Genomic DNA, 26918 nt, shown 5'->3' on the forward strand with positions numbered 1-26918 from the left:
TCCTGGTGGGTGCCTCTTGGGCAGTGCCAGCCTGGCATGATCCACTGCGCACCAGGCAGTGCCAAGGGGGTGGGGCCAGAGGGCAGGGCCTGCTGGGAAGGGCTGACCAGTGGTGGTGGTGGGGGGAACCTGCTGCGCACTCTGCAATGGGATCAGTGGGGGAGGGAAGGAGTGGGTGGTTGGGACCAAGAGGCACCCCCTGCCCCTGACCTACCAGGGGGGCCTTAATGGCCTCTGTCCCCACCGCCGGGTTGAACATGCCTAGTCCCTGCCCACTTTGGGGGGGGGGGGGGGCAGTTGGGCAGGCCAGCGATCGGGGGCGGGGGTCAGGGTAGCCAGCGATCAGGTGTGAGTCGGGGATAATATCAGGGAGGCTAACGATCGGGAGGCAGGCGATGAGGGGGAAGCACCAATGCACATTTGCCGATCTCCCCACTAACAGATTGGCACATATGCAGTGGCCCACTCAATACTGTGCTGCTGGCCTCCCCAGCGGGATGAGGCCCCGTCCCCCACTTTCCAGCATGAATCGCTCTGAGGCACTCTGTGACGCACAGAGTGCCGGAGGTTCATGAAACTAAATATGCTCAAAAAACAGGTGGGAAAATCTCCCGTTTTCCCACCCGTTTTTGTTTTGGGCGAATCCCAACTATTGTTTCTTGCACACTATACAGACAAAACATACCATTCATAGAGTACATAGGGGAGAAGGAAAGGAGAGGGTGCAGAATGTAGTGTTACAGTCATAGCTAGGATGCAAGGAAAGATCAGCCTAATATAAGGTAGGTCCATTCAAAAGTCTGATGACAGCAGGGAAGAAGCTGTTCTTGAGTCGGTTGGTACGTGACCTCAGACTTTTGCGTCTTTTTGCCAACAGAAGAAGGTGGGAGAGAGGATGTCCGGGGTGTGTGGGGTCCTCGATTATGCTGGCTGCTTTTCTGAGGCAGTGGAAAGTGTAGTCGGAGTTAATGGATGGGAGGTTGGTTTGTGTGATGGACTGGGCTTTGTTCACAACCCTTTATAGTTTCTTGCGGTCTTGGTCAGAGCAGGAGCCATACCAAGCTGTGATACATCCGGAAAGGATGCTTTCTACGGTGTATCTGTAAAGATTGGTGAGAGTTGTAATGGACATGTCAGGTTTCCTTCACTTCCTGTGAAAGTAGAGGCATTGGCAGCTTTCTTACCATTTTCTGTCCACCTGAGCAGCCCATTGACACCTTGCTGCGGTTTACAGCTTTCCTCTGCATTATCAACCAGATGGTAAATTCTTATCTCATTGGTAAACCTCTGAATCATGCCCCGATGATTTAAATCTAAAACATTGATCTCCACCAGGAACAGCAAATAACTTTGAACTGAGCTCTGCAGATCCCCACTGCAAACAGCTTTCCGGTCACCTAAACAACTGTTGACTATCACCTTTGTTTCTTGCCAATGGGCCAACCATGATCCAAGTTGCCACTTTAATCTGAATCCTGTGAGTTTTAAATATTCTGACCAGTCTGCTATGTGGGACATTATCAAAAGCTTTGTTAAAATCCATGTCAATTACAACACATGTACTGCCCTCATCAACCCTTCTTGTCACTCTCAAAAAATCCAATTAACTTAGTACTTCTCGGAACAAATCCATGTATACACATCCACGATTTATAAAGTCTCTCATAATTTTCCCTATGATTTGCATATAACGGAGGCTAGGCTGTTTCACCTGTAATTACTTGGACTTCCCGTCTTCCCTTGCTAAACTAATTGGTACGATGTTAGCAGACCTCCAGTCTCTTGTGGCACCATTCCTGTAGACAGAGGAGTGGAAAATGGTGGTTAGAGCTTCTGCTATTTTTACCCTGGCTTCTCTCAGCATGTGGAAATGCCGGCGTTGGACTGGGATAAACACAGTAAGAAGTTTAACAACACCAGGTTAAAGTCCAAAGCTTGTGTGGCTTTTGCTACCAAATAAACCTGTTGGACTTTAACCTGGTGTTGTTAAACTTCTTACTGTGTTCTCTCAGCAGCCAGGGGTACTTTCATACAGGCCTGGGAATTGATCCGCTTTCAAGGATGCCAAGTTCCTTATTATGTCCTCTTTTACTATATCCACATGTAATATAATAGCCTAGTGACTTAACCACTATGGTGCCATGCTCTTAAACATTAAATTGATAAAGAATGTGAGCATGTTCCCTAACATTTGTCAACTCAAGCCTACGTATTATTATGCCCTACTGCATGCTGCTGTGAATACTTCATAATTGTGATTATAGAAGCAAGGAACTAATTTTCACGACATTTTTATTTCAATGACATGTGAATGACGGCAGTGTGACGAAGAAATCACATGACAATGTTCAGTTTGGGAGTCTGTGCGTTGAGCTACTTAGCAACTTTGAAAAAAAAAAATCAACCTTTTCAAAGAAATGTGATAACAATAAAATAGCATTTCAATACTTGCGACTTGTGCCCAGCAAGGCATACAATAAATGTTATTGCCATCGATTCTGTTCATCAGAATCTTGGTGACATTGTGTGTCAGTGGGAGGGGAATGAGGAGGCAGCATAGCATAGATGTTGAAACATTCGTTTTCTTATCTTGAGGGCAAGGCCATTCTTTACTACAGTTAGGCTGAAAGCTGATTTGTTTAAATATGGTAGGACAAATATTTTTTTAAATGTTGCACAAGCAAATTCAAGTATTTACTGGAAGGTCAGCTTTGCCAGGCCTTCCTAACTATTTATATGAATCACAGACATAAAGCGGTTTAATACCCTGATCGCTCCTTCGTGCTGATACCTGTTTGGAGGGACTGTATTCTGCACATCCATTGGCCAATATGAAGCTGCTATGCATTGCACTCTTTACCATTCAGCTGTTAAGTGTTGATGCACTATCGGAACCTCTTACTGATACTGAGTTACCTGAGTCTTCCTCAGCATATCCCATCAGTTGTAGTAATCCAGAGGTTCTAGCTGCTGTGGATCTCACTCTTCGTAAGTTCAATGCTGAGCAGAAAAGCGGCCATCAATATGCTCTTTACAGAGTCACCGATGCTGAAGCGCAGGTGGGCACTTCTTTTACTCTGATGTTGTGCAATATTTGCATGCAAATCAAATGATAGCTTTGCTTTATGATATTTTAATGTCTTTTTTCCAAGACAATTTGTGTCCTGTGTATGTTTAACTTATCACTGAGAGAAGATTTACCACCCAAATCTTCCCATTACTTAGTTTCTGCTCAGCACATTTACTACACTGTAACTGAGATCAGGAACTAATACTTGGCTCAGTATATTGGAACTCCAATATACCACACCATTACACCCCCACACTTCACTAACATGATGCGCAATATACTGCAATGCCATGCTACATTACCATGCTACGTTACTGATTCACTGTTTAGTGATCCCCTTAGAATTAGCATAAGTTCTAAACAATACCATCACGTACTTTCAGTTTGGTCGTTTATTGAACTGGAAGGAAAGAAAGAAACCAGATAAAAGTGCCAGGTCACTATCAGATTAAATCCCACTGTTTTCTGATGTGAAAATTGCAATCCACAGGAGATTCACAAGAGTAACTGCCCATGGAAACCATGACTGGACCTGCTTCAGGCAATAAACCCTGCAACTATCATCTGTGGCCTATTGGTTCCCTGCTTAATTAACATCAATTTCTTAACTCAACTTGAGTGGACTTTGGCGCAAAATTCTTCCTAAGGCTGCTCCCCCTGTCACTTTTGTAACTTCCCTCCAGAGTGGTGACTGCCCATTTAGTGGAAGGTGAATCATTAGAGTAGAACGCAAAGAACCTCATCTAAAAAATGTTTTGTCATTTGTGTTGTGGCGGTGAGGGGGTCAGGAATACCAAGCTAAGGGACCCAGCCTAAAATGTAAATGAATTCGGAACTCCTCGTGAAAAACTGTGTTTCTGCTGCTAAGATTCAGACTCAGAGGATGGTAATGCTTAACTCTGTATGAAAGGAGCCATTGATGTTGAGATTGATGACTCTAGTTTTTCTCCTTGTGGGAGAGATTAGAACTAGGTGACACAGTTTAAAAATAAAAGGTCTCCGATTGAAGATAGAGATAAGAAGAATTTTTTTCTCTCAGAGGGTTGGAAATCTTTTCCAGTGGCGGAGGCAGTGTCAATGAATATTTTTAAGGCAGGGGGTGAGATAGGTTATTGACGAATAATGGAGTCAAAGGTTCTCAGGGTGGGTGGAACGTGGAGTTGAGGCCACAGTCAGATCAGCCATGATCTTATTGAACGGCGGGGCAGGCTCAAGAGGCTGAATGGCTTATTCCAGTTCCTCATTCATATATCAGCATACTTGTAATTCTGCTAGCATTGTGACAATATTATCTATAGAATGTTAATTGTGAGGAATGAATAATGCAAATCTGTTAAATTCATAATTTGTATTTTTTAATTGGATTATGATTGTCCGTGGTTAGGGACAAATTGTCACCACAACAGTCCAAGTACGATAGAAAAAATAGGCTCAATGGGCTGAAGAACCTCTCTTCTCCTGTTAGCTTCCCCAGAATATGACCATTTTCTGATAATATCAAGGACCTTTTCAGAATTGCTGAGAGTTCAGCAAACGTAAGAAACACGCACCTAGTGAAGTGTCACCTCTCATACGTACATTGTACTTGTTGTATATGAACAGGTACACAGACTTCATGCAAATTATATTCCTCCCCCAAGTTCAACAAGCTCTTTATGTTTGTAGCTGCATTTACCCCAAATGGTTCCAAATCATATTAAACTACTCCTGTTAGTTTCAAACAGTTTTGCTTGGTTCAACCAGTAGTTCTCTTAGGTCACAGTTTCTTACTTTGATTCTGCCTGTAAGCAAGTCACCACCCTCTGTGAATTTCTATGCCACAGTTCACCTCAACTGTTCTGAAACCTCAAGTCCTCTCAACACTATTCATCCCATTAGAGATATTGCCAAACTCCAATCCATGTTCTCAAATAATTCCCGAATCCAGACCCATTCATTTCTCCTCCTGCCACTTCCTGGTCATGCCTCCTGCTTACCCACTGCCTATCAACTTCAACTCCATCCCTTATGCCATTCTTCCGAAGAAATTTATTAATGCTATTTAAATTAAGATTGACTTTATCTCCTGCTCTATAATTTAATTGAACACTTATTGTTGGCATTGCTGACATCAATCAGATAACACAACTGCCAGAGCTCGGCAGCAGTTGGACACAGTGTGTCCTTGAAAGATTCTTCTTTCTTTGTCGAAAAACAAAAGAAGGCAAAGGCAAAGTATTCCAGATGCTGGAATCTGAAACAAAAACAGAGGAGGGTAGAAAAACTCAGCAGGTCTGACAGCATCTGTGGAGAGAGAATAGAGCCAATGTTTCGAGTCTGAAGGGCCATCCTGATTTGAAACGTTGGCTCTATTCCATCTCCACAGATGCTGTCACACTTGCTGAATTTTTCCAGCATTTTCTGTTCTACAAAAGAAGGCGCTTTACCTCTCAAAATGAAATGTTTTATTACTGTAGCGACTAAATACTCAGAAATGTAAAGCAAGATCCTCTGCTTTATGCTTAGAAACATAGAAAAACTACAGCACAAAACAGGGCCTTCGGCCCCACAAGTTGTGCCGAACATATCCCTACCTTTTAGGCCTACCTATAACCCTCCATCCTATTAAGTCCCATGTACTCATCCAGGAGTCTCTTAAAAGACCCTATTGAGTTTGCCTCCACCACCACTGACGGCAGCCGATTCCACTCGCCCACCACCCTCTGTGTGAAAATCTTCCCCCTAACATTTCCCCTGTACCTACCCCCCAGCACTTTAAACCTGTGTCCTCTCGTAGCAGCCATTTCCACCCTGGGAAAAAGCCTCTGAGAGTCCACCCGACCTATGCCGCTCAATATCTTATATACCTCTATTAGGTCTCCTCTCATCTTACGTCTCTTCAAGGAGAAAAGACCGAGCTTCCTCAGCCTATCCTCATAAGGCATGCCACTCAATCCAGGCAACATCCTTGTAAATCTCCTCTGCACCCTTTCAATCTTTTCCACATCCTTCCTATAATGAGGCGACCAGAACTGAGCACAGTACTCCAAGTGGGGTCTGATGAGGGTCTTATATAGCTGCATCAATATCCCCGGACTCCTAAACTCAATCCCTCGATTGATAAAGGCCAGCACACCATACGCCTTCTTAACCACCTCCTCCACCTGCGGGGCCGATTTTAGAGTCCTATGGACCCGGACCCCAAGGTCCTTCTGATCCTCTACAGTACTAAGAATCTTTCCCTTTATATTGTACTCCTTCATCCCATTTGACCTGCCAAAATGGACCACTACGCATTTATCTGGGTTGAAGTCCATCTGCCACTTCTCCGCCCAGTCTTGCATCCTATCTATGTCCCTCTGTAACTTCTGACATCCCTCCAGACTATCCACAACCCCACCAGCCTTCGTGTCATCGGCAAACTTACCAACCCATCCCTCCACTTCCTCATCCAGGTCATTTATGAAAATGACAAACAGCAAGGGTCCCAGAACAGATCCCTGGGGCACACCACTGGTGACCGACCTCCATTTAGAAAAAGGCCCATCGATACACACTCTCTGCCTCCTTTGGGCAAGCCAGGTCTGGATCCACAGGGCAGCAGCCCCTTGGATCCCATGCCCTCTCACTTTTTCTAGAAGACTTGCATGGGGGACCTTATCGAACGCCTTGCTAAAATCCATATAAACCACATCTACCGCCTTCCCTTCGTCAATGTGTTTAGTCACATTTTCGAAGAACTCCACCAGGCTCGTAAGGCACAATCTGCCTTTGACAAAGCCATGCTGAGTATTCTTGAGCATACTAAGCCTCTCTAAATGCTCATAAATCTTGTCCCTCAGGATCTTCTCCATCAGCTTACCAACCACTGAGGATAGACTCACCGGTCGGTAATTTCCTGGGCTATCCCTATTCCTCTTCTTGAAAATAGGAACCACATCCGCAATCCTCCAATCCTCCGGCACCTCTCCCGTCTCTATCGACGCGCAAAGCTCATCGCCAGAGGCTCTGCAATCTCTTCCCTCGCCTCCCACAGTAACCTGCGGTACATCCCATCCGGACCCGGCGACTTATCTATCTTGATGCCATTCAAAGATTCCAGCACAACCTCTTTGTTAAAGTCCACATACTCAATCTTTTCAGTCCACCGCAAGCCAGCAGGACATCCACCCAGGTCCTTCTCCTCTGTGAAAACCGAGGCAAAATACTCATTAAGCACTTCTGCCATTTCTACTGGTTCTGTACAGACTTTCTCGCCTTCACCTTTTATAGGCCCTATTCCTTCACGTCTCATCCTTTTACTCTTCACATATTTATAGAACGCCTTAGGGTTTTCCTTAATCCTACCTGCCAAGGCCTTCTCGTGACCCCTTCTGGCTCTCCTAATTTCCTTCTTTAGTCCCTTCCTACAAGCCGTATACTCATCTAGATCCCTATCTTCGCCAAGCTCTCTGAACCTTTTGCACGCTTTCCTTTTCTTCTCGACTAGGTCCCGCACAGCTTTCGTGCACCACGGTTCCTTTACCCTAGCAACTCCTCCCTGTCTGCTCGGAACGTTGTCCTGTAGAACTCTATAAGAGTTTTAACAACACCAGGTTAAAGTCCAGCAGGTTTATTTGGTAGCAAATAGCATTAGCTTTCGGAGCGCTGCTCCTTCGTCAGATGGAGTGGAAATGTGCTCTCAAACAGGGCACAGAGACACAAAATCAAGTTACAGAATACTGATTCGAATGCGAATCCCTACAGCCAACGCAGTTTCTGCTCAGCGCAGAGTCGCTGAGCAGAAACTGATAGCCAAGTTCTGCACACATGAGGACGGCCTAAACCAGGATGTTGGATTTATGTCACATTATCAGTAAACCCCACAGCTTGCCTCCTGGACTTGCGGACTGTCCTGTCTGGAGACAAAACACATCTCTTTAATCTGTGCTTAATGCTCCCTCCACCCACATTGTCTGTATCTTTAAGATCTGGTTGGCTGTAGGGATTCGTATTCTAATCAGTATTCTGTAACTTGATTTTGTGTCTCTGTGCCCTGTTTGAGAGCACATTTCCACTCCATCTGACGAAGGAGCAGCGCTCCGAAAGCTAATGGTATTTGCTACCAAATAAACCTGTTGGACTTTAACCTGGTGTTGTTAAAACTCTTACTGTGTTCACCCCAGTCCAACGCCGGCATCTCCACATCATGACTACTGTAGAATTCGAGACGGGCGTTCCTTGAAAAACTGCCACCTCTCTTCAGTACATTTCCCCAAGAATACTTCCTTCCGATTTACTCCTCTAATTTGCTGCCTTATGTCTTCATATTTCCCCTTACTCCATATAAACGCTTTCCTAGCTTGCCTGATCCTCTCTTTTTCCAATGCAAGCATAAAGGAGATAGAGTTATGATTGCTTTCCCCAAAGTGCTCTCCCACTGAGAGATCTGACACCTGTCCAGGTTCATTGGTCAGTATCAGATCAAGTACAGCCTCTCCCCTTGTAGGCTTGTCCACATGCTGTGTCAGGAAACCCTCCTGAACACACCTAACGAACTCCTCCCCATCCAATCCCCTAACCCTCGGGATATTTCAATCTATGTTTGGGAAATTAAAGTCTCCCATCACAACAACTCTGCTATTATTGCATCTCTCCAGGATCTGTTTCCCTATCTATTCGTCCACCTCCCTGTTACTATTGGGCGGCCTATAGAAAACTCCCAGCAAAGTGATCGACCCCTTTCCACTCCGAACTTCCACCCACAGAGACTCTGTAGACAATCCCTCCACAGCATACACCTTCTCTACAGCTGTGACACTATCCCTGATCAGCAGTGCCACTCCACTCCCTCTCTTGCCTCCCTCCCTGTCCTTCCTGAAACATCTGAATCCCGGCACCTGGAGTATCCAGTCCTGTCCCTGAGACATCCAAGTCTCTGTAATGGCCACCACATCACACTTCCAGGCATCGATCCACGCTCTGAGCTCATCCGCTTTATTCACTATACTCCTGGCATTAAAGTAAACACATCTCAATCCTTTGGTCTGAGCTCTCCCCTTCTCTATCCCCCGCCCATCCTCCCTCTTGCACTGTCTATAACCCTTGTGTTAACTTTTTCACTAACATGGCGAAGGGGGTGGGGCCAGGAAGAAAATGTCCAGTGAAAAAAGGCTATTGAAAGGATGTACCGTCAGATTCTCTCTCCTCTGTTATGATCCACATAGAGATTGATAACTTTTACCAAAGTCTTCAAATTTCCAGTGGCTGACTAGAAGGATCATGTGACAAGATTTTGAATTTTATGACTTTTGTTGTAACAATCAAACTACAAGCAACATTGACGAAGCACTATTTTTTCTAGGCAATTTATATACTAAGCTACAGAAACATTTCCCTATTTAACTTTTAAAATGACCATGAGATTCACGACTGGGACCTCTGCAGTGCACAGAGTGTGGAGATTCAGGTGAGAAGCTGAACTGACAGAACAGCCGGGATTTAGAACAGTCTTCCCACCAATTCAGCGCTTTTGGGAGAATTGCCCCCTACATTTTTGAGTATTTAGACAGTTACATGGTTATAGAGGGATGGGGCCAAATGTGGGCAATTGGGACCAGCTTAGTGATAAAAACTGGGTGGCACAGACAAGTTGGGCCAAAGGGCCTGTTTCCATGCTGCAAACCTCTATGACTCTAAACATTTCCCTCCACAATTATAATTTTATTTTGTCCTTAATTGGACACTGAATTCTCCAAGAATCAGTCCAAAACTCTTCTCAGTTCCCAATGGCTTGCTTCCTATTTTCTTTTCTAGCCAAATAACTTCTAATCTTTGAACTGACTTTCACAGTGAGGGTTACCTTGGACATTCCTCCCTCTAGCCAAAGCTAGTTGAATCTTCCAACCATGTTGGAGTGGGATTTTCCAATCGCGCTCACCCCAAGACTGGAAAATCCTGCCCAAGGTCAACAGACCTTTACGTGGTCCATGCCTCACCTGCTACAATTCCCGTTGTGATGGTAAAATTCCAGTCTTGGTCTTTTTAATCCTTGCACAAACTCCTACTTGAATCCTGCTTCTATCTCTCTGCTCTGTCTCTCTCTCTCTCAGCTTTTTGCAGAATGACCCATCTCTGAGATTCAAGAATATCTTAAAACCCCATAACTTGATCCTACAATGGTCTGTTCTCCTTTCAAAGTCCATCTTTATAGCAAAGTGAATCACGTATCCAACCCCATTCTATCTTTGAATTAAATAGACAGTTTTAAGTATAACTATTTATGAAGCCTGACCTCCCCAACACCTCCCTGTGAGAAAAAAATAAAAGCAAATTACTGCGGATGCTGGAATTTGAAACCAAAAGAGAAAATGCTGGAAAATCTCAGCAGGTCTGGCAGCATCTGTGAGGAGAGAAAAGAGCTGACGTTTCAAATCCAGATGACCCTTTATCAAAGCTAAAAGGCATAGAAAGTGGGAAATATTCATACTGTAGGGTGAGGGAATAGAAGATGAGTCATAGCCATAGAAACCAGGGGAAAAGACTGCTAATAGCAGTCCACAGAGAGAATAAAGGGTGTGAACGGCCAAATAGCAGAGAAGTTAAAATGAAGATGTTGTTGGGGTGGGGGGGGGGGGGGGGGGGGGGGGGTAAAGGGGGGGGGGGAATGGATGGGACAGAGGTAAAATTTTAAAAAGGGGGAAGCAAAAGGGGAGAAAAGCTAATGGAAGGGGATAAAGTAGGGGGAAAGAGTTGGAGGGGAAGAAAAATGAAAATAAAGAAATAAAATGTAGAGGACAGTAAAAAATTAAATAAAATAGAATGAAAACAAAGGGGGCTGAGGTGGGGCAGAGCAAATCATCTGAAGTTGTTAAATTCGATGTTGAGACCAGAAGATTGTAAAGTGCCGAGCCAAAGATGAGATGCTGTTCCTTCAGTTTGCGTTGAGCTTCACTGGAACATTGCAGCAAGCCAAGAACAGACATGTGGGCATAGGAGCAGGATCTTGTGTTAAAATGGCAAGCAACCGGAAGGTCAGGGTCCTGATTGCGCACAGACCGAAGGTGCTCAGCAAAGCGGTCACCCAGTCTACGCTTGGTTTCTCCGATATAGAGGAGACCACATTGGGAGCAGCGAATGCGATAGACCAAATTGAAAGAGGTGCAAATGAAATGCTGCTTAACCTGGAATGAATGTTTTGGACCTTGGATGGTGAGCATGGAAGAGGTAAAGGGACAAGTGTTACACCTTCTGCGATCGCATGGGAAGGTGCCATGAGTGATGGGAGAGGTGTTGGGTATCGTGGAGGAGTGGACTAGGTTATCCTGGAGGGAACGATCTCTGTGGAATGCCGACAGAGGGAGTGAAGGGAAGACGTGTTTGGTGGTGGCATCACGCTGGAGTTGGCGAAAATGGCGGAGGATTATGCTTTGCATGCGGAGGCTGGCGGGGTGAAATGTGAGAACAATTGGGACTCTATCCTTGTTCTGGGTGGGAGGGAAGGGGGTGAGGGCCGTGGCGTGGGAGATGGACTGCACGCTGTTGAGGGCCCTGTCGACAACTGTAGATGGGAATCGACGGTTGAGGAAAAAGGAGCACATATTAGAAGCACTACTTTGGAAAGTGGCATCATCAGAACAAATGCGACAGAGGCGAAGGAGCTGAGAGAATGGGATGGAGTCCTTACAGGATGTAGGGTGTGAAGAGCTGTAGTCCAGATAGCTGTGGGAGTCAGTGGGTTTGTAATGGATATTGGTAGATAGTTTATTGCCGGAAATGGAGACAGAAAGATCAAGGAAGGAAGTGTCTGAGATGGACCAGGTGAAGGCGATGGAGAGGTGGAAACTGGAAGTGAAGTTGATGAATTTTTTGAGGTCTGGACAAGAGCATGAAACGGCACCAAAATAGTCATCGATGTACCGGTAAAGGATTGTGGGAGGGGACCTGGGTAGGCCTAGAACAAGGAATATTCCACAAACCCCATAAAAAGACAAGCGTAGCTAGGATCCATGCAGGTACCCATTGCTACTCCTTTGATTTGGAGAAAGTGGGATGAGTTAAAGGGGAAGTTGTTGAGAGATAGCACGAGATCAGCCAGGCAGAGGAGAGTGGTGGTGGATGGGAATTGTTCAGGCCTCTTTTCAAGAAAGAAGCAAAGAGCTCTCAGGCCATCCTGGTGTGGGATGGAGGTTTAGGGAGTTTGCACATCTATGGTGAATAGAAGGTGGTTAGGGCCTGCATACTGGAAGCTGTCAATATGACGAAGGGCATCAGAGAAATCCCGGATATAGGTGGGGAGGAGATGGACCAAGGGGGTGAGGATGGAGTCAAGGTAAGATTTGGAGACCAGCAATGTACCTCACAGTTAACTGACTTGGTTGTTAGTTACTGATATGAACATTTTGCACCTTCTTCTCAGTAAATCCATCTGGGTCTCATTGTTCCCATAGTAACCAAACAACTCAGTCATCAAGCAGGATTTGGAACAGGGTCACATGACTCCCAAACTTATACACTTTGGAGTTGTTATTCCTCACATTTTAGTACTCTATACAAGAAGCAATAGAATTTGTTGCATGATTTCTATTGCTTCAACAATTGTTTTGCAGTGTACAGCAATTTAAAATTTAGAATAAAATTTGTCATTGTATCAATTTAATATTGTTCAAGAAATAGCACAGAAGATTGTAGAATCCTTACTTTCTTTTATTCATTCGTGGGAAATGGGCATCGCTGGCTGGCCAGTTTATTACCCATCCCTAATTGCCCTTGAGAAGGGGGTGGTGAGCTGCCTTCTTGAAACGCTGCCGTTCATGTTCTGTGGGTTTACCCACAATGCTGTTAGGAAGGGAATTCCAGGATTTTGACCCAGTGATTGTGAAGGAACGGCGATATATTTCCAAGTCAGGATAGTGAGTAGCTTGGAGGGGAACTTGCAGTGGTGGTGTTCCCATGTATCTGCTGCCCTTGTCCTTCTAGATGGAAGTGGTCATGGGTTTGGAACGTGTTGTCTAAGGATTTTTGGTGAATTGCTGCAGTGCATCTTAATGGAATGGAATTTTTACGGCCATGTCATAGTGAGGGGAAGGGGTGGGGCTATAAAATGTGCTGAACTGTTCAAAGGTCCATTGACTTTAAGGGGACCATAAAATTCAATCAGCGTGAAAACCCAATGTCACAGAGAAGTTTTACTTGAATTCCATTTCAATGTTTTAGTTTGAGAATCAAGATACGTTTTTGACATGAATCTGTTATTTACAGGGAACGATCGGAAAACAATATTTTGTTGAGTTTTCGATCAAAGAAACAGATTGCCCTGTTGGAAATGGAAAACTCTGGAAAGAATGTAACTACCAAGAACCTGGAGAAGCTGTAAGCTTTTTGATGATCAATTCTGAAAGCCCCTACACTTCAAATGGCAAACATTTGCAACAACTTTCTCAACATTGTTTCACATCACAGTCAGTACAGTCTTTGGAGGCTTCTTTAGGCTGGGAATTTCTTCAGAGCCTGCTTCAGGTTCATTGCAGTATCTTCACTGATGTGTAGCAGGAACTCCATTGATGCACATAAACAGGGTTTCTCTTGTCTTTCGAGCAAAGTTACAATTGTGGGATGGTGGTTGACGGGGTTGGGGCAGGGGCTGGTGTATTGTTGGGCAAATGACTCTGAGGAAATTCCTGGCCCCTAATGAAATGGTGAAGCATAGATGCTCGAGGTTGCTGCCTGTCTGGGGAAGTGAAAATATCAGGAAAGGCTAGAAAAGTGGAACTGTTTTCAATAGGAAAATTGTTTATGTGGTCCTGGGTAGGAGCTGTTGTCAACTGTGTTGCCTTATTTCCATTTCCTACATTCCAACGGTGATTATTCTTCAAAAATACTTCATTAACTGTAAAGAGCTTTGGGAGATCTGAGGCTGTGAAAGGCACGATTTGAATGCAAGACTTCTTTTGCTCCTGAACTGGTAAAAGTAAAAGTAAAATAAAACCACAGGCCTGTGGTGAACACATGCATGTCCCAAGCGGGATATTACAATAATGGACCCGCTCAAGGGCCTGCTTTATAATGGGCTCAGGACATGAGTTCCACCTGGTAAGGTAATTACCAATCACCCGGGAACTTTTATTCTATGAGTCCTACTGGGAGATTAATCAGGGATTCCGCATGCAAGTCCTGGAGGTTATCACACACCCTTTGTGTGTCAATTATACAATGAAAGGGGAATGGCTAGATGCTTGGCACGGCCCTTAGAAGTGGCAGCCTTATGCCTATTCCGTCCAGCCATTTAGCCATTGCCATTGCATTGGCTTTTGGATCTGTATATCCACTGATCAGTAGACTGGTGATTCAAATGGCAGCTTGCAGATCCTCAAAGATCTGAGACAGTGGCATGTGGCAGCTATAATTGTTTTATCTTAATGCATTCATATTCAGTCATTTGCTGTCATATTTAATATTTTAATTAAACTGATGGCTTTGATGTTTGGCTGATTTTTACATGTAAATTGCAGGCTTTTTCCTAATTCTGATATTTTAGTCTACAGGGCATTGTGAGTCAAATGTGCACATCCATAAAAACCAAAGCATAGCTGATGTGAGCAAACTCAATTGCAGCATACATTCAGGTATGAGATATAATACTCCACTTGGTAGCTATTGTGGGTAAGTAGTTGTGCCTCATTTTCAGGGGCATGATCATCTACCTTGGAGTCTCATTCGAATACTTTGGGTGAGCTCGCAATATCTGTCATGCCTCCAGACGCAATTCACTCATTTCTGAGGGATTATTTTCAGGCTTCCTGACTTGCAAGCAGCAGTCTTGGTAAGTCACAGAGTGTTCCTCAAGGACCCACAACAGAATATAAGAAATTGGAGTAAGATTTGGCCCCTCAAGCCTGCTCCATCCTTCAATAAGATCATGCTGACTTTGGTCTTAACTGGGCGGCACGGTAGCTCAGCGGTTAGCACGGCTGCTTCACAGCTCCAGGGACCCTGGGTTCGATTCCCGGCTTGGGTCACTGTCTGTGTGGAGTTTGCACATTCTCCTCGTGTCTGCGTGGGTTTCCTCCGGGTGCTCCGGTTTCCTCCCACAGTTCAAAGATGTGCGGGTTAGGTTGATTGGCCATGCTAAAATTGCCCCTTAGTGGCCTGAGATGTGTAAATTAGAGGGATTAGCGGGTAAATATGTCAGGATAAGAGGGTAGGGTCTGGGTGGGATTGTGGTCGGTGCAGACTCGATGGGCCAAATGACCTCTTTCTGCACTGTAGGGTTTCTATGATTTCTATGATCCACTTTCTTGACTGTTGCCCCAAAGTTTCATCTCCCCAAAGTTCAAGAATCTGCTGATCTCAGCCTTGAAGATATTCAGTGACTCAGCCTCCCTTCCGTGTCTCTGCGGTAGAGAATTCCAAAGATTTACAATCTTGTGATGCAATAAATTCTTCCTCATTTCTGTCTTAAATAGGTGATACCTTATTATTGAAACTGAACCCGCTGTCCCCATGAGGAAACATCCTCTCAACATCTATCCTGTCAAACCCCTTCCGCATCCTATGCATTTTAATAAGATCACCTCTCATTCTTCTTAAACCCAATGAGTACAGTCCCAATTTCCTTGACTTTTCTTCATAGAACAACACCTTTATTGGAGGAATCAAATTGGTCAGCCTCCTCTAACCTGTTCCTAATGTAAGTATCGCACTCCTTAACAAGGACACTGTATTTAGTTCCAGATGTAGTCCCGTAACCTCCTAACTCCCAATTCTTGGAGTTAGGGGGTACCTCAAAGATGCTCTGGGGAATTCTCTTGGTAGTTTCCAGGTAAGAGTCTATCCAGCAATTGTCCAGGTGCACTAACTTCCCCTGAACAATTGTGTTGCGCTCAGAACCATCCAATGAAGTGATTTAAATTGCTAATTTTGGATACCTTTGCCAATAATGTGCTAATAATTATTCTGAAAGAGTTAGAGAGAAATAAAAGCAGTTCTAACTTCAGTGTAACGATTTCAAATAACCAGACCAAGCCCCAGAACACCCATAGCCCCAACCCCCAGCAAACCACCAAACCCCACGAGTAAGACCCCACCTCCCACCTGCACAGTTTTGCAAATTTGGCTACAATACATTCAGTTCCTTTATTCATGTACACTGTAAATAGTTGAGGCTCCAGAACTGATCCCTAGTTACAGTTTAACAAACTGAAAATTACCCATTTATCCCAGCTCGCTGTTTCTTATAGTTAGCCAATCCTCTATCCGTGCAAATATATTTCCCCCAACACCACAAAGTCTTAACTAGTACAATAAACTTTTGTGTGACAACTTATTGAATGCCCCAGTTTGCACATTCTTCCCTCCGTGTCTGTGTGGGTTTCCTCCGGGTGCTCCGATTTCCTCCAACACGCCAAAGATGTGCGGGTTAGGTTGATTGGCTATGCTAAATTGACCCTTGTGCAAGGGATTAGCAGGGTGAATGTGTGGGGTTATGGGAATAGGGCCTGGGTGGGATGTGGTCAGTACAGACTCAATGGGTCAAATGACCTCCTTCAGTACTGTAGGGATTCTATGATCTTATTGAATGCCCCAGCCTCTCCTTGGCGATCTTTCTGGAATAATTTCCTTCTAGACTCACCTTTGCTGTGTTAAGTTCCCAGTGATCCACTTCTACACCTCCTGCTCTGCTTGTTTTCTCCCACTCACTGGTACCATGCTATTGATGAGCATCTCACGCCAGAGTCAAGACAACCCATTAAAAAATATTGAACCACTTAAAATGGATTCATTGGCGGGCATTAATCAACTTCTTAGTAAATTCAATATTTTTTGATGTGAAAAAAGCTTTCAAAAATACCAATCATTGCCTATATTCCTAAGAAAATGAGTGCATTATGAAGTTGTTCCCCAAACCAGTATAGTTGGTGGAATCTGACAATTTCAACCTGGGGTTGTACTCAGTTTTATAGAAAGGATCTCTTTTGAGTAAATTGAATCTTGAACAATGTAAAAGATCGCAGAAAATACAACCGTTAATGGGTTTGAATGCAATTCATGCTTAAGATTCGCCAATCTTTTGTGTTGGTCCAACAGATGTTATTCAGATTGTGCTTTATATCTTGTGGAAATGAGCAGAAACTGGATCCCTTTGTGCTCAAGACTTGCAGAGTGAATTTAACCCAGGAACTGCTAACTCAGCAGAGAATTCTACAAATTGAACTAAGCTAGTTCTCCTAATTATACAACACAAATATTGGAATATATGGGACAACCCATTATCTGTATCTTTTTCTTAATTCATTCATGGGACATGGGTGTCGCTGGCTGGCCAGCATTTATTTGCCCAAGGGCAGGTGAGAGTCAACCACATTGTTGTGGCGCTGGAGTCACCAGACCAGGTAAGGATGGCAGATTTCCTTCCCTAAAGGACATTAGTGATCCAGATGGGTTTTTCCGACAATTGACAATGTTTTCATGATGTGGAGATGCCGGCGTTGGACTGGGGTAAACACAGTAAGAAGTTTAACAACACCAGGTTAAAGTCCAACAGGTTTATTTGGTAGCAAAAGCCACACAAGCTTTCGAGGCTCTGAGCCCCTTCTTCAGGTGAGTGGGAATTCTGTTCACAAACAGAACTTATAAGACACAGACTCAATTTACATGAATAATGGTTGGAATGCGAATACTTACAACTAATCCAGTCTTTAAGAAACAAAACAATGGGAGTGGAGAGAGCATCAAGACAGGCTAAAAAGATGTGTATTGTCTCCAGACAAGACAGCCAGTGAAACTCTGCAGGTCCACGCAACTGTGGGAGTTACAAATAGTGTGACATAAATTCTGATTCTAGGATTGCATGATAAAGACTCAGGAGGAAAAAAGCAGAAATATTTATGTGAAATAGTGTGACATAAACCCAATATCCCGGTTGAGGCCGTCCTTGTGTGTGCGGAACCTGGCTATCAGTTTCTGCTCCGCGACTCTGCGCTGTCGTGTGTCGCGAAGGCCGCCTTGGAGAACGCTTACCCGAATATCAGAGGCCGAATGCCCGTGACCGCTGAAGTGCTCCCCAACAGGAAGAGAACAGTCTTGCCTGGTGATTGTCGAGCGGTGTTCATTCATCCGTTGTCGCAGCGTCTGCATAGTTTCCCCAATGTACCATGCCTCGGGACATCCTTTCTTGCAGCGTATCAGGTAGACAACGTTGGCCGAGTTGCAAGAGTATGTACCGTGTACCGTGCAAGAGTATGTACCAGGTACACGGTACATACTCTTGCAACTCGGCCAACGTTGTCTACCTGATACGCTGCAAGAAAGGATGTCCCGAGGCATGGTACATTGGGGAAACTATGCAGACGCTGCGACAACGGACGAATGAACACCGCTCGACAATCACCAGGCAAGACTGTTCTCTTCCTGTTGGGGAGCACTTCAGCGGTCACGGGCATTCGGCCTCTGATATTCGGGTAAGCGTTCTCCAAGGCGGCCTTCGCGACACACGACAGCGCAGAGTCGCGGAGCAGAAACTGATAGCCAGGTTCCGCACACACAAGGACGGCCTCAACCGGGATATTGGGTTTATGTCACACTATTTCACATAAATATTTCTGCTTTTTTCCTCCTGAGTCTTTATCATGCGATCCTAGAATCAGAATTTATGTCACACTATTTGTAACTCCCACAGTTGCGTGGACCTGCAGAGTTTCACTGGCTGTCTTGTCTGGAGACAATACACATCTTTTTAGCCTGTCTTGATGCTCTCTCCACTCCCATTGTTTTGTTTCTTAAAGACTGGATTAGTTGTAAGTATTCGCATTCCAACCATTATTCATGTAAATTGAGTCTGTGTCTTATAAGTTCTGTTTGTGAACAGAATTCCCACTCACCTGAAGAAGGGGCTCAGAGCCTCGAAAGCTTGTGTGGCTTTTGCTACCAAATAAACCTGTTGGACTTTAACCTGGTGTTGTTAAACTTCTTACAATGTTTTCATGGTCATCCGTAGATTTGTAATTCCAGATATTTTTTATTGAATTCAAATTCTACCATGTGCTGTGGCAGGATTCAAACCCGGGTCCCCAGAACATTAGCTGAGTTTCTGGATTAATAGTTTAGTGATAACACCACTAGGCCATTGCCCCCCCCACCCCCTATTCGTTAAATAACAAACAAAAGGAGAGTGGGGGAATTTTCCCATCCCGCCCACCAGGGGGCGGGGGGGGGGGGGGGGGCGGGAGGCACACCATGGAAATCGGGTGGGATTTTCTGGTTTTGGCGCAAGCATGGCTGGAAAATCCTGTCCAGTGGCTGGGAGAGCTTTTCAATTTCAAAGTTTTGTTTATAACATGGAATGGAATATCAGAAACAGCGATGGAAGCCAATAAATAATAGGATTTAAAAAGGAAGTTGGCAATTTGTTTTAAAAAAGTAACATTGAAAAGGGTGTGGAGAGAGGGAAGAGAAATGAGAAGAAATGAATAGTTCTTTCAGGAAACTGGGACTGATGGACTGAATAACCTTCTATGATTCTATGGTGCAGATTAATTCTTGTTTCCAATGTAAATTATTTCATCTGTCAAGCCGCACACTAATTGCCTGTGACATTGCTTCCCAGATCAGCACTCAGCGATTGAGCCAAAAATTTCACCATGTCTTGGATGTCCAATGGAAGTGCCAACTGACGATCCCCGAATAAATGAGACACTTGACCCTTCTATTGCAAAGTTTAACAATGAGAGCAACTATCCAAATTACTTCAAGCATGACGCTGTATTCAAGTTTACTCAGCAGGTTAGATCTTTCACTGTAACTTTCTTTTACATTTCTGGGTTGTCTGGCTCTGATCATCTGATAGAAACCATAGAAACCCTGCAGTGCAGAAGGAGGCCATTCGGCCCATCGAGTCTGCACCGACCACAATCCCACCCAGGCCCTACCCCCACATATTTAACCTGGCCAATCAACCTAACCCGCACATCTTTGGACTGTGGGAGGAAACCGGAGCACCCGGAGGAAACCCACGCAGACACGAGGAGAATGTGCAAACTCCACACAGACAGTGACCCGAGCCAGGAATCGAACCCGGGACCCTGGAGCTGTGAGGCAGCAGTGCTAACCACTGCGCTACCGTGCCGCCCCTTCTTAGTTCTCAACTGAGCGAGCACGACCACATCTGAGACTCTATTTTAGTACGGGTTTAAATATAGATGTGAAAAAATGATGGAATTTAAAAAAAAATGCCCATCAATGTTTCTCTTCCAGAGAAATATGCAACTTCCATTTCATGATCTTCAGAAAAGTTTGGAGTGAAAGTTCTAAAAATATTCTCTGACCTCTCAAGGCAATCAAGCAAAAATGGAGAAGTGTTTTCTTAACTTAAATCATCTACATTGCTCAAACCTGACAAGTTACTTTCTGTAGCTGAAATTCCTGATGTCCTGTCAGCACAGAATCTCTCTACATTTGCCTTGTGACTTTTAATCATGTTTTAAATCAGATATTTAGCTAGCAGTTTCTAATCTTTATACTGCCTATCCATTTTTCTCTTTACGTTGAACGTCTTTGTAAAGTTTCAGCTCATTCTTATCTTGAGCCAAAAATAATAGTTGGAATTCTCTGGCCATTCACGCCTCGCTGCCGCTGCCAGGGAGAATGGAGGATTTGGTGTTCCGCCAAATCTCTGTTCACTGCAGCGGGACCGGAGAATCCCAGCTGCGGGAGAAGTCAGAGAATCTAGTCCAATATTAAATTTATGGAACTACTTGATGTCACAATAGCTTTATTCCTATCATATTGACACCAAGTCATTTAAATAAGTTCCTAAATGCAATTTTAATTTTAAAAAATCATTCTATTCTATTCTATTCTATTCACCATTATTCTTTTTTTAAAAAAAATTTCCGTTTCCTATTATACATTTGTTAATTTTTAATTTTTTAACTTCAATTTTACATTTTCACACAGGAGGGTTTAAACTAGATCGGCAGAGGGATGGAAACCTGAGAGAAAGCTTAGGTTGGAGGGAAGCAAATCCAGTGAATGGAAGTATAAAAGCAGTAAGCAAAATTAAAAGGCAGATGAAATGAAGGCTGACGCGCGATATAACTCACGAGGCTAGAGATGCTCGAGGAAATAAAGGCTTTTATTAACTACTACAATAGAGCTACCATATATAATACACGATCCCAGACTGAGGGGTCCCAGACAGAGCAGTGACCTTTATACCTCTCCCAGGAGGCGGAGCCCGACTGGGATCTACCATAATAACTATAATACAGGTAGAACAGCCCAACCCTAACCCCAACAGTAACAAGTAGAACAACCCAACCCTAACCCCAACAGCAACATATATACAGACTCATAGTACTGGCCAGACCCTGGCTCAGTACTACCTGGTGGGAACCAATGATGGTTCACCACATTCACCCCTCCTGTTAAGACAAAGGCCGGCGGGGTACAAAAAAAACACAGAATAATTGGTCATCAGTCTATAAGTTCAGACGGTCAGGGGGACCGCACCGTCGTTGTGACCTCCTCAACACCGGCGATGACACCGGAGTAGGCACTCGCGGTGGCGTTCTCCCCAAGGCGGTGTCCAACGGCTCCTCCAATGTCTCACGGGCCGGTTGACCCCGAGGTGAAGACAATCCGTTGAGCTCTGACACACCTTGAAGTGGCGACCATCTCCTGGACTCAGGCAAGCTGTACACGGGAGTAAAAGGGTTAAGTGATGGTCCTGATGCTGCCCGCGCCGTGTCAGGAGGGGAAACAATAGTTGGGGGGTCTCTAACAGGAGGTATGGGAGCGACAAGGGTTTCCAAGTCCCCTGCTGGCGCCAGGTCTCGAATCGAGACCGTGTCCTCTCGCCCGTCAGGGTATGCCACATAGGCATACTGAGGGTTGGCGTGGAGGAGATGGACCTGTTCAACCAAAGGGTCGGACTTGTGGGCCCTAACATGTCGCCGCAGGAGGACAGGTCCTGAGTACGTCAACCAAGACGGTAATGAGGTCCCAGAGGAAGACTTCCGAGGGAATGAAAACAGCCTCTCATGGGGAGTAGCGTTGGTTGCCGTACACAGGAGTGAGCGTATGGAGTGGAGCACATCAGGGAGCACCTCGTGCCAACGGGAGACTGGAAGGCTTTTTGACTTCAACGCCAGTAAGACAGCCTTCCAGACTGTAGCATTCTCACGTTCCACCTGTCCGTTACCCCTAGGGTTGTAGCTCGTGGTTCTACTAGAGGCAATCCCGTATGAGAGCAGGTATTGCCTCAAGTCATCGCTCATGAACGACGAGCCCCCATCGCTGTGGATGTAGCAGGGGTACCCGAACAGGGTGAAAAGATCACGAAATGCCTTGATAACCGTGGCAGCGGTTGTATCAGAGCAGGGAATGACAAAAGGGAATCTTGAGTACTCATCAATGATGTTGAGGAAGTACACATTCCGATCTGTCGAGGGAAGGGGGCCCTTAAAGCCCACACTCAGTCTTTAGAAGGGACGAGTGGCCTTAACGGGTTGTGCCCTTTCAGGTCGGTAAAAGTGCGGTTTGCATTCCGTGCATACCCGGCAGCTTCTAGTTATGGACCTGACATCCTCCACCGAGTAGGGTAGATTCTGGGCTTTTACGAAGTGGTAGAGCCGAGCGACCCCTGGATGGCAGAGGTCATTGTGGAGAGCCTGCAAACGGTCCTCCTGCATACTGGCGCATGTTCCACGCGACAGGGCATCCGAGGGCTCGTTGAGTTTCCCTGGATGATACATGATGTCGTAATTATAGGTGGAGAGTTCGATTCTCCACCTCAAGATCTTATCGTTCTTGATCTTGCCCCGTAACGTGTTATTGAACATGAACGCCACGGACCGCTGGTCCGTGATCAGGGTGAACCGTTTTCCCGCCAAGTAATGGCGCCAATGCCGGACGGCCTCCACAATGGCCTGGGCCTCCTTTTCCACTGCTGAATGTCGAATTTTGGGGCCTTGGAGGGTGCGAGAAAAAAAGGCGACGGGCCTGCCCGCCTGGTTAAGTGTGGCGGCCAGGGCGAAATCAGATGCATCGCTCTCCACCTGGAAGGGGATGGACTCATCGACAGCGTGCATCGTGACTTTCGCGATGTCGGCTTTTAGTTTTTCAAAGGCCAAATGAGCCTCTGGTGCTAGGGGAAAAGAGGTAGACTTGATGAGCGGACGGGCTTTGTCCGCGTAATTGGGGACCCACTGTGCGTAGTAAGAGAAGAAGCCTAAGCATCTTCTCAGTGCTTTTGCGCTAGTGGGCAGGGGAAGTTCGAGGAGGGGACGCATACGGTCTGGATCAGAGCCAATGACCCCGTTTTCCACCACGTATCCGAGGATAGCTAGGCGGCACGTGCGAAATACACACTTCTCCCTGTTGTAGGTCAGATTCAGGCGAGATGCAGTGCGTAGGAATCTAAGGAGATTGGTATCGTGGTCCTGCTGGTCATGGCCGCAGATGGTGACATTATCCAGGTACGGGAAGGTAGCCCGCAGTCCGTTATGGTCCACCATTCGGTCCATAGCACGCTGGAAGACCGAGACCCCATTGGTGACACCAAAAGGAACCCTTAGAAAATGGAACAAGTGACCATCCGCCTCAAAAGCCATGTATTGTCGGTCCTCTGGGCGAATGGGGAGCTGGTGGTAGGCAGACTTTAGGTCGATGGTGGAGAACACCCGGTACTGCGCAATCTGATTGACCATGTCAGATATGCGCGGGAGGGGATACGCATCCAGCTGCGTGTATCTATTAATGGTCTGACTATAGTCAATGACCATCCGGGGTTTGTTCCCACTCTTGACCACCACGACCTGCGCTCTCCAAGGACTAGCGCTAGATTGTATGATCCCTTCCTTGAGGAGCCGCTGAACCTCAGATCGAATGAAGATCCGATCCTCAGCGCTGTAACGCCTACTCTTAGTCACGATGGGCTTGCAGCCTGGCACAAGATTCTGGAATAGGGAGGGTATGGTAATCTTAAGCGTCGAGAGGCTACAGGTGGAGCGTGTTGGGCAATTTGGAGGCTGCTGTTCTCCCACTGAAAGCGGAGGGAGTGGCCCACCGTACTGTAGGGTTACACTCTTCAAGTGGACAATGAAATTTAGTCCGAGGAGTATTGGCGCGCAAAGGTGCGGTAACACCAGGAGCTTGAAGCTCTCGTAAACCGTGCCCTGCACCGTTAGATTTACCACGCAACTCCCTAGCACGGTGACAGACCGGGACCTTGATGCCATCGAAATCGTCTGCTTGACAGGTTGGATCTGGAGGCCACACCGCTTCACAGCGTCTGGGTGAACAAAGCTCTCCGTGCTCCTGCTGGCAAACAGACAATAAATCAAGCGTTTGTTTACCTGTATGTCCATCATGGACTTGTCGAGTCTGTGAGGCTTTGCCTGGTCCAGGATGATCGACGCCACCGTTGGTTCGTGAGCACCACTGCAGGCAGCTGAGATGGATGCTGATGACCCCTGCTGGTCATTCGCGGTCGGTGCCGACCAAAATGGCTGCTCCCATAGGTCGCACGTGGGCGATGGCGCCAAAATCAGTGACCCCTGGTGGTCGCGCGTCTCTTGCGACTCCGTCGTCTGGAATGGCGACGTCCTGGCCTCGCACATGGAAGAAACCCTTGACGATGCCGACGACGAGGAACCCGGCTCCGGGGAGTCGCAGGCCGCACTGCTGTTCCTGGAAGTAAGTTTGGATCGACATACCTTCGAATAATGCCCCTTCTTGCCACAGGCGGAGCACAACACCGCTTTAGCGGGACATCGCTGCCGAGTGTGCTTCACTCCCCCACAGAAGTAACACCGCGGGCCGCCTGGAGCTGCTGCCGTCGTCAGGCCTGAGTGTGGGCACGCCATCACGCAGCTTTTTGGACCCGCTGGACGAGGTGGGATCTGCGACTGCTCCTGCCACGCTGTCTCCACGTGGTCTTCGGGATACATCGCTAGGCTTTTGGAGGCCGTTTCTAGCGTATCCACTAGCTCTATAGACTTAGTGAGATCGAGATTACCTTGCTCCAACAGTCGGAGTCGGATATAAGACGATCCGATTCCCGCCACAAACGCATCTCGAGCGAGGTCATCCATGTTCTGGTCTGCCGACACTGCTTTGCAGTTACAGCCCCTAGCTAGCTGTAGGAGCTCGCACGCGTACTGTTCCGTCGTTTCGCCGGGCTGCCGTCGTCGAGTGGCTAAAAGATATCGAGCATGCATCTCGTTTGGCGGTTTAATGTAGCGCTTCTTAAGAAGCTTGAGGGCCCCTTTGTAGTCGGTGGCCGCACGGATCGCTAAATATACAGCGTCGCTTACCCTCGCGTGGAGGACCCGGAGTCTGTCGTCGTCTGTGGTGACCGCTGCGGAGGCTGCGAGGTAGTCCTGAAAACATTTCAACCAGTGGTCGAAGGTGTTGGAGGCGCCCGCCGCACGTGGGTCCAGCGTAAGACGTTCGGGTTTTAACATTTGCTCCATACTCTCTGTATCGTTTTCCTTTTTTTTTTCAACGACGAGAGTTCAATTAATAGTTAATAAAATTGATGCGCGATATAACTCACGAGGCTAGAGATGCTCGAGGAAATAAAGGCTTTTATTAACTATTACAATAGAGCTACCATATATAATACACGATCCCAGACTGAGGGGTCCCAGACAGAGCAGTGACCTTTATACCTCTCCCAGGAGACGGAGCCCGACTGGGGTCTACCATAATAACTATAATACAGGTAGAACAGCCCAACCCTAACCCCAACAGTAACAAGTAGAACAACCCAACCCTAACCCCAACAGCAACATATATACAGACTCATAGTACTGGCCAGACCCTGGCTCAGTACTACCTGGTGGGAACCAACGATGGTTCACCACAAAGGCAAGCATCAAATAGTATCAGAATGCAGAATAATGTTAAGAAGACAGAGTTAAGGACACTCTATCTTAATGCACACGACATTCGCAACAAAGTAGATGATTTGAAACTGCAAATAGAGGTACATGGGTATGATTTAATTGCCATTAAGGAGATGTGCTTGCAGGGTAACCAGGTCTGGGAGCTGTATATGCAGTGGTATTTATTATTTAGGATGGACAGGCAGAAAAGGAGGTGGGGTAGCACTGTTAATAAGGGAGAAGACCACTACATTAGAGAGAGAGGATCATAGATTAAAGGATCAAGATGTAGAAACAGTCTGTTTGGGGCTAAGAAATGATGTGGTATCATCTAATGAGAAAGGACTAATTAATAACCTTGCTGCATAGGGCGGCACGGTGGCACAGTGGTTAGCACTACTGCCTCACAGCGCAAGGGACCCGGGTTTAATTCCGGCCTCGCGTCACTCTCTGTGTGGAGTTTGCACATTGTCGCCGTGTCTGCCTGGGTTTCCTCCCACAGTCCAAAGGTGTGCAGGTTAGTTGGATTGGCCATGATAAATTGCCCCTTAATGTCTAGGGGGATTAACAGAGTAAATATGGGGGGTTACGGGGGTAGGGCCTGGGTGGGATTGTTGTTGGTGCAGGCTCGATGGGCCAAATGGCCTCCTCCTGCACCGTAGGGTTTCTATGCTTCTCTGGAAGCAGCCATTCGGAAATAGTGTACAAGGATCAATGCTTGGACTACAATTCTCAATCTATACAAGTGATTTGGATGCGGGGACCAAATGTAATATTTCAAAATTTGCTGGTGACACAGAACTAGATGGAAATATGAGGTGTGAGGAGGATGCAATAAGCCTTCAAGGGGATTTGGATATGCTAAGTGAATGGGAAAAAGCATGGCGGATAAAATGTAATATGAATAAGTACAAAGTTATTCACTTTGGTAGAAAAAACAAAAAGGTAGAGTATTTCTTAAATGGTGAGAGGTTCAGAATTGTGGTTGTCCAATGGAACCCGAG

General features: G+C 45.9%; 1 protein-coding gene across 1 annotated transcript in view; it reads left to right on the forward strand.

Annotated features, from left to right (window-relative positions):
• Positions 1-2750: 2750 nt before the first annotated feature.
• kng1 (kininogen 1) overlaps positions 2751-26918 on the forward strand; it is a 35520-nt gene continuing 11352 nt past the window's right edge. The window contains exons 1-4 of the mRNA XM_078206482.1: positions 2751-3059; positions 13289-13399; positions 14565-14652; positions 19632-19807. Coding sequence (XP_078062608.1) covers positions 2832-3059; positions 13289-13399; positions 14565-14652; positions 19632-19807 — 603 coding nt within the window. The 5' untranslated portion in view covers positions 2751-2831. The remainder of the gene's footprint in view (positions 3060-13288; positions 13400-14564; positions 14653-19631; positions 19808-26918) is intronic.

Source organism: Mustelus asterias, chromosome 3 (assembly GCF_964213995.1).
Source record: "Mustelus asterias chromosome 3, sMusAst1.hap1.1, whole genome shotgun sequence".
Lineage (NCBI taxonomy): Eukaryota > Metazoa > Chordata > Chondrichthyes > Carcharhiniformes > Triakidae > Mustelus > Mustelus asterias.